This window comes from Ictalurus punctatus, chromosome 20 (assembly GCF_001660625.3).
Source record: "Ictalurus punctatus breed USDA103 chromosome 20, Coco_2.0, whole genome shotgun sequence".
Classification (NCBI taxonomy): domain Eukaryota; kingdom Metazoa; phylum Chordata; class Actinopteri; order Siluriformes; family Ictaluridae; genus Ictalurus; species Ictalurus punctatus.
In genome coordinates, this window is record NC_030435.2 from 7,355,640 (window position 1) to 7,369,616 (window position 13,977).

Below are 13,977 nucleotides of genomic sequence, written 5' to 3' on the forward strand. Positions count from 1 at the left end.
CAGCAAAGGAAACTCTCAATTGGTTTCAGAGAAAAAAAATCAAGGTGTTCGAATGGCCCAGTCAATCACCTGACTTTAATCCAATTGAACAAGATTTAAAGACAATATGTTTAGAAGAATGGGCCAAAATCACACCTGAATACTGCGGCCAATTAATTTCTTCATACAAGAAGCATCTTGAAGCTGTCATTACAAACAAAGGCTTCTCCACTAAGTATTAAATAAATTTCAATTAGCGTGTTCAATACTTTTTTCCTGTATTATTCCTCTTTATTACACATAACTTCATTTATGGACTTTAATGTGTGGATTTCTTGAGTTAATACCAAATGTGGTGAAAATTTCATGTGAATAAGCTCATTGGAAATATATTTACTGAAAGAAATGTTGACATGTATACTTGTTTATATATATATATATATATATATATATATATATATATATATATATATATATATTTCTCTCAGACATGTGATGTCTTTTCTTTACACCATATGTGATTGGATTGTTCTGTATTTGTTAGGGGTTCAGGGTTACCCACTGTTGTCATGATGATGTAGGCTGCTGTCAACACATCACTCTAATAGTGACAAATGGTTCTCATTACATCAGCGTTAATTTGCTCTCTCGATCAGCCTGGTATGCAGATACTCAGGCTGAGCTGATCGAATTGTCAGCGTAATTACTGGCATAAGACCTTATTAAAAGCCTGGGCCTCTGGATCCAGTGTCACTCACTATAGGCAGGCTTATCACTCACTGGCATCCCGCTACTGCTCAGAGACATTCTAGATATTATTTTATGTCCTGCAGCATTGCTATATGTGGACATGTGACACAGTTGGGCACCATAGTCTCAGTTTCTTGATGTATGTATAGCCATTCTGGAGATGGACTCTAGCATTTCATTAGATATACTAGATATACATTTGATTTCATTCAATAGATAGAATGTAATTCTATGCTATACTGAACAAAAACAAAAACAAAAACAAACAAACAAAAACGACCTCCAATTAGCAGTGGAAATATGCAGTAGAAGTCATAATTCCGTATCAGAAACTTACTAACAGACACACCAGACATTATAGTCTAAATGGTGGTGCACTGACTAGCTTGGTTCAGTTGAGTTCAGTTTTATATGTACAGCGCTTTTAACAATAAAGCAGATTTTCAGAAATCTGGATGTACATCTTGTATACTTTTGGGTGACATTACAGTATACAGCTGAAAAGAGAAAATGCATACAGTACTAAGTGTGGGTTATGATTATGATGTTCAGTGTAATCATAGTGTGAATAAGTGCTGGGATGGCCGGATAATCTTTATGACTCGGTTGAGTTGTGCATAACAATACTAAATTCAAGAATTTTTCTATGCGTACTTGCCTTCAAGCTATCGTTATGCCAGCTATCGTTATGCCAGGATTTTATGTTCAGAATTTCAGGAGGGTGGAATGAGTTGAGTCACTGCAATGCATTTAGATTAGCCTCAGAGCATGTTTCAGATATTTTAAGGCTTAGAAATATCTGACTTCTCAGTAGAAAAGAACTGAATATATGACTACCCTATGCAAGCGTAGTATTCTATTTTACATGTACTTTATACAATTAAAATCTCCAATTTTTTGCTTCTTTTAATTAAAAAACCCCCCTCTCTCTCTCTCACTCGTCTCTCTCTCTCTCTCTCTCTCTCTCTCTATATATATATATATATATATGATATATATATGTGTATATATATATATATATATATATACATAGTATCTCACAAAAGTGAGTACACCCCTCACATTTTTGTAAATATTTGATTATATCTTTTCATGTGACAACACTGAAGAAATGACACTTTGCTACAATGTAAAGTAGTGAGTGTACAGCTTGTGTAACAGTGTAAATTTGCTGTCTCCTCAAAATAACTCAACACACAGCCATTAATGTCTAAACCGCTGGCAACAAAAGTGAGTACACCCCTAAGTGAAAATGTCCAAACTGGGCCCAATTACCCATTTTCCCTCCCCGGTGTCATGTGACTTGTTAGTGTTACAAGGTCTCAGGTGTGAATGGGGAGCAGGTATGTTAAATTTGGTGTCATCGCTCTCACACTCCCTCATACTGGTCACTGGAAGTTCAACATGGCACCTCATGGCAAAGAACTCTCTGAGGATCTGAAAAAAAGAATTGTTGCTCTACATAAAGATGGCCTAGGCTATAAGAAGATTGCCAATACCCTGACACTGAGCTGCAGCATGGTGGCCAAGACCATACAGCGGTTTAAGAGGACAGGTTCCACTCAGAACAGGCCTCGCCATGGTCGACCAAAGAAGTCGAGTGCACGTGCTCAGCATCATATCCAGAGGTTGTCTTTGGGAAATAGACGTTTGAGTGCTGCCAGCATTGCTGCAGAGGTTGAAGGGGTAGGGGGTCAGCCTGTCAGTGCTCAGACCATATGCCGCACAGTGCATCAAATTGGTCTGCATAGCTGTCGTCCCAGAAAGAAGCCGCTTCTAAAGATGATGCACAAGAAAGTCCGCAAGCAGTTTGCTGAAGACAAGCAGACTAAGGACATGGATTACTGGAACCATGTCCTGTGGTCTGATGAGACCAAGATAAACTTATTTGGTTCAGATGGTGTCAAGTGTGTGTGCTGGCACCCAGGTGAGGAGTACAAAGACAAGTGTGTCTTTCCTACAGTCAAGCATGGTGGTGGGAGTGTCATGGTCTGGGGCTGCATGAGTGCTGCCGGCACTGGGGAGCTACAGTTCATTGAGGGAACCATGAATGCCAACATGTACTGTGACATACTGAAGCACAGCATGATCCCCTCCCTCCGGAGACTGGGCCGCAGGGCAGTATTCCAGCATGATAACGACCCCAAACACACCTCCAAGACGACCACTGCCTTGCTAAAGAAGCTGAGGGTGAAGGTGATAGACTCACCAAGCATGTCTCCAGACCTAAACCCTATTGAGCATCTGTGGGCTTTGAGCATCCACCTTCCGTTTGAGGAGCACAAGGTCTCTAACATCCACCAGCTCTGTGATGTCGTCATGGAGGAGTGGAAGAGGACTGCAGTGGCAACCTGTGAAGCTCTGGTGAACTCCATGCCCAAGAGGGTTCAGGAAGTGCTGGGAAATAATGGTGGCCACAAAATATTGACACTTTGGGCCCAATTTGGACATTTTCACTTAGGGGTGTATTCACTTTTGTTGCCAGCAGTTCAGACATTAATGGCTGTGTGTTGAGTTATTTTGAGGGGACAGAAAATTCCGATCACATCTGGGAAGATCACATCTGGTTACAATTTTCCACTGCAAGGACGATCAGCTGTCCTTCCTGTCTCCCTGTAGCACTGTCTTAGGCGTCTTACATTACAGACATTGCAGTTTATTGCTCTGGCCATCTGCAGTCCTCATGCCTCCCTGCAGCAAGCCTATGGCATGTTCACGCAGGCGAGCAGGAACCCTAGGCATCTTTCTACTGGTGTTTTTCAGAGTCAGTAGAAAGGTCTCTTTAGTGTCCTAAGTTATTGTAATTGTGACCTTAATTGACTACCACCTGTAAACTGTTAGTGTCTTAGGGTTAGGGTTAGGTGCATGTAGATTTTATTTATTTGGATTTTACTAAATTATCTTTAAAATACAGTCTCCTGAAAAAAGGACACACACACACACACACACACACACACACACACACACACACATATATATATATATATATATATATATATATGTGTGTGTGTGTGTGTGTGTGTGTGTGTGTATATATATATTAGATTTTCTGATATTGCTTTCATTTACTTGATTATTTGCTATAAATGTGAGATCTTGAGTTCATTTTTGACATAAGTTGGCCTAACCTCCCAATAAATAATATTGAATATAAATACATGAAAGCAATTTTATTTGACCATTAAAATCTCTTTCAAATAAGCAATCTGAGTCAGAACAACTTATCTTTACAGTTCATGTGTAGTTGTGAAAACCTTCTCAGACGCACATGTAAATATAATTTCTAAACTGCAAATACTTTGTTATTCATGTTTTTGCATGAATAAATGAAACGAAAGTTTTATACACAGGTAATACTTGACAAATTCAAGATAAAGGTATCATTTAATCTTGCTTGTGAAATGTAAATGTCAACCATGTTTCTTTGGACGCTTATTTTGAAAAATGCTTTATAAAAGAAACTTTTATTGATCTGTTTTAAATTTTTAAGAACTTGGTTGATTTGTTTTGTTTGCAATTTAGGTACCCCAATTTTCAAATCTTTCAATTTAATTACTTTGTTATTATTATTTATATACTGTACTTCTGAAAGATAATTCATTCATTAAATAACATTAAATAAAGACATTAAATAACCTTTAAATAAATTAATTTTATAACTTATATTTTACTTTAGTTATTTATTATTTTTTAAAGAACTCCCCTTAACTGCTGTTTTCTACTAGACACCATCATATTGGTTCATCCTGGTGTGTTATAGGTTCTCAGTAATTGTACACTAAATTTAATTAGTGATGCTATTATCAAACAAAAGTTCCACACATTACTTTTGTTACTTATTTTACACCAGGGAAACATTCTATAATGTTATGTCTTGCTTGAAGACGAGAGTAAAATTACTGTGCCTTTGTCAGTTGGTCTGGAGTTCTTAGGGTGGGGTGTTTCAAGTTTAATGATCTTAATTAGCAATGATAAGGCTTCTTATCCCCTGTACAACTGCCGTCTGGCTCCGGTATTTAGCTCTGATTAAATCCAAACAAGCTAACTGGAATACCACGGGAGAATAGTGATATTCTACTGCATGGCTGCAATGTAGTTGGAAGCCAGGAGAAAGATGAAACCTGACTAGGATATGTGCAAAGGAATGTTCACCTTAGAAATTCCAGTGAAATTCCCAAAGGCTCCTAATAGACAGATAAAGGAAATGGCAATGCCAAATACTGTTTAGAAATGTGTGTCTTAACAGGTGATTGTGCTTTACCAGGCAATTTAGAAAACACTGGGCACATAAAGTTTCCAGTTTGTCAATTAGTCAGTATTAATCAATAGGTAAAAAACAAAACAAAAAAAAACTTTTTTTTTTAACAAAAAGATCTCAGAGACATTTGGCTGCCATACTCCCTCAATCAGATGCACTGCAATCCAATGCTGTTGTAGTCTCTAGATTTAGCTGTGTGTCAAAACTATTGGTCTTAATTATGGCTTGTTTTAGTTACTGTTAATCGTTTAAGTGATGTGCTCACACTGCAACTGAGCATCTTGTTGTAATATTGGTTTACTTAATAAAACCAATGGCTGTTGTGTGGTTAGAAAGAACCACTTCACTTCACTTGGGTGAAGATAATCACTCCTCTCCTTGACCGTTTTTATATTGAAACACATACACAATGTATGCATTAATGTTGTAATAGTAGTGGTTTCTCACACAACTAGCTTTAAACTAGGAAACAAACCCCCCGTAGGATATCAAATCTTAAATACCCATTCCTAAGTAGGTCATTACTTACAATAGCTGCAGACTCCTTTCCCCCTCTCCCCCTCCTCTTCCTTCAACCTCACACACTATACAACACTAGCTGTGTTTGTCAGACTGCATGCATCAACAAACCATTTCAAGCTGCATTGGCTTTTACACAATTGGTTTGAATGGAGGCAATGCAGAAAAATCGCAATGAATTGAAAAAAAATGATAAAACTAACTTTTTCTATCATTATATGCGGCTCACATAACAAAAGTTGTTGTGTTTTAATACATCTGACTTTAAGCTTGAGGGAACAACATTGGCTTAACCATTAGCTCAGTAGCAGCACAATCACATTCAAATGCTCAATACTTCACCACCAACTCCAAGCTGGCCTGTACCTTCATCAAGAAGAACAAAATAAATATTTTACATAAATCCAATCAGCTTTCTCTTTACTGAATTTGATTGAATAGCACACTGTTGTACTTTAAATATTCTATGACTCTGTGTACACTAAATGACGCATTAAGGTGACTGAATACCATTATACTAATTCTTTCTCTCTGTTATATAATTTCTTTTTTCTTTTAGGATCAAGATTTCTTGTTACATCCACAGGGGCCTTGTATATTCTGGACGTGCAGTCAGAAGATGCGGTGAACATCTACCGCTGCACCACGCGGCATCGCTACACCGGAGAGACCCGACAAAGTAACAGCGCCAGATTACTTTTATCAGGTGAGGGATTCATTTGTCTTATATGATAAACAAGACATACTTTAGTATGTCACATATGGTTCTATGACTAACTATGCAGCAGTTTTGTGGATCTGTGTTCAAGTATCTTGAATAATCACTTGTTTTACCCAACTGGGCCAACCTGCCTTTAGACACTGTAGGCCCTTTATGGTGCTCCACAAACAGTTGGACAAACATCTGGCAGTCATTTTCACATTGCATTTGAGAGCCCATTGGCTTCGTCTAGATTAAAATTTTTCTGACATAAATGACATTTAGCACACTTTCTTTACCATCTGCCTGCACCAGATTCATAGGTGCCTTCTTCCTTCTTGACTAATGAATGTATTAGGCGACTAGTTGACTAGTCTATGCAACCCCTAGCACAAAGTGAGAAAACATCTTACACCTCTACTCTGTGCAGTTTGCTTCTCTAGAACTCAATTATAAATCCTGCATGGTAGCACTACTTGCATTGTTCTACGCTTTATATATTGCTTTGCTTGTATTTCCTCATTTGTAAGTTGCTTTGGGTAAAAGCATCTGCTAAACGAATAAATGTAATGTCATGTGATTTAAGTGCCATATAGTCGCAGCATGCAGGCTCACAAGAGTGGTATGCTGGGGAGTCTCCCAGGGGCCAGAGCATAATTTCAAGGTATGCGCTCTGCTATGCCATAGTGACCTTTTGTCTCGGACTGCAGGCTAGTGGGAATGGATGGCCCATGAGTAATATTAACAGGTGAAACAATGATCTTTTTAGATTGAATGGGGGTATCAACACAATGATTACACAGTCTGCCAAAGGCACTGTTGCATCATCCACATCCATTATGGCCAATAATGCACTAACACATCCTGGTACAAAGAGCTTGTTTCTGTCTCTGCCTTGTTCATGAACCACATCATCTGTCTGTTCACAAGCAAACCAATGCTCTGCTATCCTGTAGGTGTTTTCACCTTACCTTACATCTACTTCAAAATTACAGATTCTCCTGACACAGGACTGTGAGATGCAAGTGTCCAATGTCTCATATAATCAGTCCGATATGTAGGCAGCTCTTAATAGAAGCCAGTATTTTTCACTAGCTTCTCCAACCCTGCTGGAGGCATCTGACTCTACACTTTCCTTCTTTGATGGGGAAAATGTGTGCTGGACCAGCATAGGGGATGCACATACTACTAGTACATACTACAACCGCCTTTGCAATATGGATATGTATAATTGTCCACATAAACCCTACACACAGACCCTGCCATTGCAGGCGCTGCAGGGAGACTTGCACACCTTTTATGAACACCTTGCTAACACCCTGTTGCCAAAAGAATGAGAATGGCACTCTGCTGGGGTGAAAGTGGAGAAATCTCCTGTATCCTGCAGTAATTATGTGGAAATTATTTGCGGGACTAGGGGATGGGTAGATATGTTTAATTCGTGGACAACTCAGTCTTTTGAGTTCAAGGAGTCCTATTTCGGTTCATTTAGTCCAAGCTGGAGATTTCAAGGTTTTCAGGACATTCAATGGTATTTATCTGCTGGTTGCATAGTTGGGTGGACTGTGCAAGTGAACCAATCATTTACATGAATGGAATCAACCTTCAATTTGCTGAACAGATGCAAGAATTTCAATATTTGTGGTGGCAGACAAGGGTGTCTAAAGGTAGCCTGTTGCCTGAAAATGCCAGAACAAGTAGACAATCTAGTGCCTTCCAGGCCTGTGTGTTAAAGACCTGTGATGTAATAGCAGAAGTTGGCACAGTGTGAACTTCGAGGACTGGCCAAACAACCTTCTCATTTGCATGAACAATTCCAGGGATTCACTGCCACGTTTCTCATCGTGGCACCCAGTTCATTTGCAGTTACTATATGGGCATTATCTCATTAATAGCGAGAAGCAACTGTGCCCCACGTTACAGATGCAACTCACAACTCACCATAGCAGTGTACAAGTTGTGAACCATTCTGCCAGCTCCTTTATATTTGGCTTCAGGCCACACAGATTTACGAGCATGGCTTCATCAGCCTATACCACTAGTGAGACAGTGTCTGTAGAGGCATTAATCTCAACCTTAGTCCTGTTGTATCTGCCATCACTGTTAGTATATGTGCTCTTTTCTCAGGTTGCTGTGTCTATGTGCTTTAGAGTGCATATAAGAGCTCTTTAATGACGTTGTTACATTGTTGGATAGCCCAGTAACTCACTTGGTCAACTGTACCATGCATTGGGTTAGATCAAGCTTCAGTTTCCTTAAGGTAGCCTTAATATCAGCCTGCAGCACAATCACTGCTGTTCCTGAGCCAAACCTCCTGTACTCCACTCTGATCATCAGATGGTGGACCGGTGGCCACTATCAGCACTTTTCACCAAAGTGGGCCTCAAGCTAGAGAATGAGAGGCAGCTGCTGAAACTACCTCATGGTCTGTCTCTGCATGCATGATAGCTGTAGGCCACTATAAGCTCCTGTGAGCTCTACCCTTTAGTGTATTGTTGGATTGCTGCTAATTGCTCTTGCATTTGGCACTTGCCCACTGCCAGTTCCTGCCCCTGCAAAGAAGCTTACCTCTTTCTTCTCATCGAGCTCTGCTGCCATATCTGATGCTTGTTTTACTCCTCACTGTGGCCTCATAGTGCCACATGAAGCTGATGAATAGTTTACAGTATTTCCATACAGTGGGAGGTGTGTTTTACACATATATAACATGCAGTTAGGCAAAGTGGTCTGTTGCAAATTTTCAGGTCTCAAACATCACCCAAATGATGGTCATGTCTGGTACCTAACACCATCATTGCTTGGCATGAACAGCCTGCCACCCTATCCTGAAATATACAAGAGGTTGAGAAAGTTGACAAAGTTTTGGCAATTCAAACAAATTATACATTTCTGGACTTGTTGAGATTATAAAATTAATTACTCTGTGTCTGCAGTGGCCATGCTGATGCATACCGACTCAAACAATGGAGTGCATGTCTTGGGACAATTATTTGTGGCAAAACAATAATAAGTCCAATATTAGAAATACCATCATCCATGGTTCACATCAATGCACTCTGTATGATGGTGCAGATTTAACAATAATAAGATTAGCAAGAAATATATTTTATTGCTCCATTCTTTGTGTCTTGGATCCACTTCCTCAACATATCAACAAGAGGAGAATAGGAAAGAGGACAAGAGAAGAAACAAAGGAGGTAAAACAGAGGTTTATGTATGTCATTGTTGTCCCACTACTCAGTGGAAAACTGCCAGGGACACCTCGGTCAATGACCAAAGGATGAGCATGATGTAGCTGATGCCATTTATTGGCTACACAAGTGAGGTCCTGTTCAGAAGGTGAAGGAACAAAAGGAAGCACATTTTTATTTTCCTATTTTCAACTGGGTACTTTACTATTTTTTTATTTAATTAGTTGTGGCTTTTGCTTTGTACAAGAATTTTATGAACATCAGCAACCTGGCAAAGGGTAGTATAACTTTTTAAAAAAGTGATAGGATTCGAGTGAATACATTATCAATATGTATGCATACACAATTTTCCAATTAGATTTCACTTATAGATTTCATTGGCGATTTCAATAATTATATTAATTACGTGGTGATCTGTGTGTATAACCCATTTATATTGAAATTGACTGACATTAAACGTTGCAAGATATTAGACAGGACTTTTAAGGCTTCACTTTTATAAACACATCAGGAAAAAACATGCCAACTCAAGAATATTCATTTCTGACCATGAAAATAGCAATAGAGTACAAATGGAAATTAAACCTACCCTCAACAATGCTGCTTAATTATACTTGCCCCTGTGTGACAGTATGCTATATGGTATTAATCAAAGCAATTTTCTTTCACTTTACTTTTTCATAAAAGGCCATTTTTGCACCAAATGATCATTCTTTGAATACATTAACTACTCAATACTAATGCAGTAGTAATAACTAGAGTTAGATTAACCTGGCAAATTAACAGTAATTATTTTCTATTTGACTATCTACCTTTCTTTATGTTTCTTTGTTGCAGAACCTGTAGATTCAGCTCCAGTTATTCTGGATGGCTTTGAGAGGAAGGAGGTCATGGTCGGCCATCGGGTCGAACTGCCCTGTAAGGCATCTGGTCATCCTCCGCCTCGCTACCGCTGGCTCAAGGACAACAGCCCTCTGGAGTCAGACAGTCGCTACCACCAGAGTGTCTCAGGCCTCCTGATTGAGGCCACCCGACCCAGTGATGGAGGCAACTATGTGTGTGAAGTCTGGAACAGCTTTGGCAATGCCAAGGTGGTGGGACGGTTGGTGGTGAAACGTGAGTTCCCAGTTTCTAGTGGACATTTGTTTAAAAGTGAAATTTTTTATAATCCTGAATCCACAGATTGAGTCTGCACTGGTCAGGCTGTGATCTAATTCATAATGACATAAATGTAAGTAAATAAGCAAATAATGTCTTGAAATAACAGTTACCAAAGCACCTAAGGATTTGTCTTGATATTAAGCTCATATGCACAACTAATTTTTCTCTTGGGGAAGTGGCACTGAAAGATGAAGATTCTGGTTGGATTATAGAAAAGTATCTGATTTGCTCCACTATGTCTGTGTGTTTTCCTCTCCAGAGCCCCTGAAAGCAGTGGTGAGTCCTCGTAAGGTGAGAGGCAGTGTGGGCAGTCAGGTGTCTCTGTTCTGCAGTGTCACTGGCTCTGATGAATATGAAATCACCTGGTACAGAAATGGAGAGAGGATCCAGCCAGGGCCCAATGTCCGCATCACTGGCCTCAGCCATGAGAACCTGGTGATGGAGGGCATGGCCAAGAGCGATGGAGGAGCCTACCAGTGTTTTGCACGCAATGGCAAGATGTCGACCCAGGATTTTGTGCAGGTCATTCTGGAGGGTGAGTTGGTTTTAGCCTAATCTTAAAATACTTGTGAGCAGGGTTTGGTTTGAGAAGGATAAAAGGGATGCCATTTTCTTTTTTAAAAAACAAGAAAAAAAAACATACCCCTCATACACACATTTGACACACAACTTAATCTAATTCGAATATTTTATCGCCATGCATGATGGAATTTTTAGAGTGAAAGCTGCTAGAAAATCAGATGTCCAGTGTTCATTCACCTTCTGAATGCCTGGATTATATCAGTAAGCAGATGCCTTAAAACAGAACAGCCTATCCTTCCACAAAACCCACCTAGATGTTCAAATCTGAAGAAATTTGTGTTTTTGATGTGGTAGAAATATGTAGGAACATGGGTCAAAAACATTCAGTGTGAAATCAGTGTGAAAAATCATTACTGATTATGAGCTGAGTCACCCAAACTCACTAAGCTCAGGAATGACATAGCGACAGGTATTTGAGTTAGAGGCAGGTGCAAGTGCAGATTAGAGTTTATTGTTAAACAAAACACGTTCCATGGCACATAGCATATATTTGATCAGATATTTAGTTTTATTTACAAAATAAGAATTGGCATGTTTCAGAGAGTATTCAATGTAACAAATAAATATAATAATAATAATAATAAGAATATAGGGAAAGGATGCGACAGAATGTAGTTCTGTGGTTAACTGTATCTCATTGAATGAACATTGCATAATAGCATATATATACTAACAATATACTAGCAGTTAACTAACTTGTATGTATGGGTATTGTGCATTGCTAGACTAGTATCACCCCCTGTATAAAAAAGTCCAGATTTCATGTTAAGCCTTTCTGTTACACAGATCACAGGATCAAACATGACTCAAGTTACCTCTAAGCATAGAGCACCACTGCATTACAGTTCTGATTTTCAAGATGACTGTGTCTTAATGCTGACTCCTTTCAACTCTTATATGTGTCCACGTAATACTGGGAAGAAGAGTGTAATGAGTGGATTTTGTATTAGTTCTTGGCAGCAGCTTAATGTAGTTGAACCTGTTTCCTTGACTTGAGTAATTATTTATCTTGCTAACAGCAGAATGAAGATCTACTTCCTTACATTCCAGACCACTGGACTGGGTTCTTTGTGGAACTAGTGGAGTTTTCAGATTTGCTTATTTCCTAGTAACCTAGTACTAAAAAACAATGTTGTTACCATGACATCACATGTGACACATGTGACCATGACCATTCTTTTCATGCTGAGAAAGCAGAAGAAACAGATTCAAGACTTCAAGACCTAGCCTTGACCCAATTGCAGCATAATGCCAGTGCTGACACAGGAAGCACCCGCCACGGAAGGATGCAGTCTGTTCAGCAACCTTCCCCGAAGCTGCGTGACTGTATTGGGGACTGAAGTAACTGATGTGACTGCAAGGCCCACTAAGAAAAGGCAGGGAAGGTCCTCTGTGGTACAATCAAAGGAAGAACAACAGCTGACAGAGGGTTCAGCTCTTCAGCCCCATGAAGAGGAATGAATGTACACCCTTACTAAGTTGGAGCACAGAGCAGAGAAGCTGCCAGGGAGCATGAGCCAAATGCAAGAACTATTATCAGCAGTGCAACAATGCAATGAAGTGCAGTACAGCTGCCTTGCATATAGAGACAAACTTTCAGGGGCTGTATTTTATTTTCAAAGCTTGAGGCCCATCTTAACGAGTGGCCCACATCACTTGTAAAAGGCGCATTTGGAAGGTCAGATTGTAAGCCCTGTGTGTGACACAGTAGCGGATAATGTGTTCCAAGCAGGCTCAAGGCCGTCTTGGCAAAACTAAAGCTTGATCCCTCACCTAATGCAGTGGATCAAATGCTTGACCCATTTTGTGGTATATCAGCACAAGCTGGACAATTCCACAGTGTACCAGTTTCCTAAAGAAAATTTTATATCTTTAACTTTATAGAATGCAGGAAATCTGCAACTATATATAAGAGTACACATAAGTTTTGCACAGGGCTGCAATTAATGCCACCAGTAGAGAGAGAGAGACTTCCTTAGTAGTATGTGAGAACAAAGCGTTGTGGGCAGATCTGCACTGTGCAAAATCTGTATATAAAACTGGTTTGAAAACCTGGTGAGTATAATCTCTATCACTAACACCATGCTGAATGCCTAAACTGCAAGTGTTTTACCTGCTCTAACACTCCCACTTCAACTCTGGAAGGGCTGTTAATTAGCTGAGGCAAGGAAAACGCAGCAAGGGCATGGGGTTCTCCAGAACCAGTGTTGGGAACCTGTTCCCTAAGTTATGGAAGCCATAGCAACATGGCATGGGAAATCATCAAGTCTGGGTCTATTGACACAAATCGGAAGGCAAATTTGGCTTGCACAAACGCCATTGCTAGAGGCTGGTAAAACACTTTTCCCCACTTGATGCTGGTGCCTTTGGTGTACTGGTTATAGAGGCACTAGGTAATCACACCTTCATGATTAAAACACAAATTAATCATATGGGACAGCAGGTTACTTGAGGTCCCAGAAGACTTGAGGTTCAAAGTCCCTAATGGCAGATTGTAAGAGTTATGCAGGATATAGCACACACCAAACTATTACCACAGCAGCAGATCAGAATGCAAAGGTGGGTTAAATTAAACCATAATTGCAAAATGGGAGGTGGAATCTGGCCCATTCTAGTGCCATATTTCTATACTCCAAATGTTTATTTCATATACAGTATCTCACAAAAGTGAGTACACCCCTCACATTTTTGTAAATATTTGACTATATCTTTTCGTGTGACAACACTGAAGAAATGACACTTTGCTACAATGTAAAGTAGTGAGTGTACAGCTTGTGTAACAGTGTAAATTTGCTGTCTCCTCAAAATAACTCAACACATAGCCATTAATGTCTAAA

At 39.6% G+C, this 13,977-nt stretch overlaps 1 protein-coding gene across 1 annotated transcript in view; it reads left to right on the top strand.

The window, feature by feature from the left end:
* Positions 1 to 13,977, top strand: part of dscamb (Down syndrome cell adhesion molecule b) — a 160,475-nt gene that overhangs the window by 89,030 nt on the left and 57,468 nt on the right. Inside the window, exons 4-6 of the mRNA XM_017495030.3 lie at positions 6,066 to 6,212; positions 10,235 to 10,513; positions 10,818 to 11,093. Of these exons, the coding sequence (XP_017350519.1) occupies positions 6,066 to 6,212; positions 10,235 to 10,513; positions 10,818 to 11,093 (702 nt within the window). The remainder of the gene's footprint in view (positions 1 to 6,065; positions 6,213 to 10,234; positions 10,514 to 10,817; positions 11,094 to 13,977) is intronic.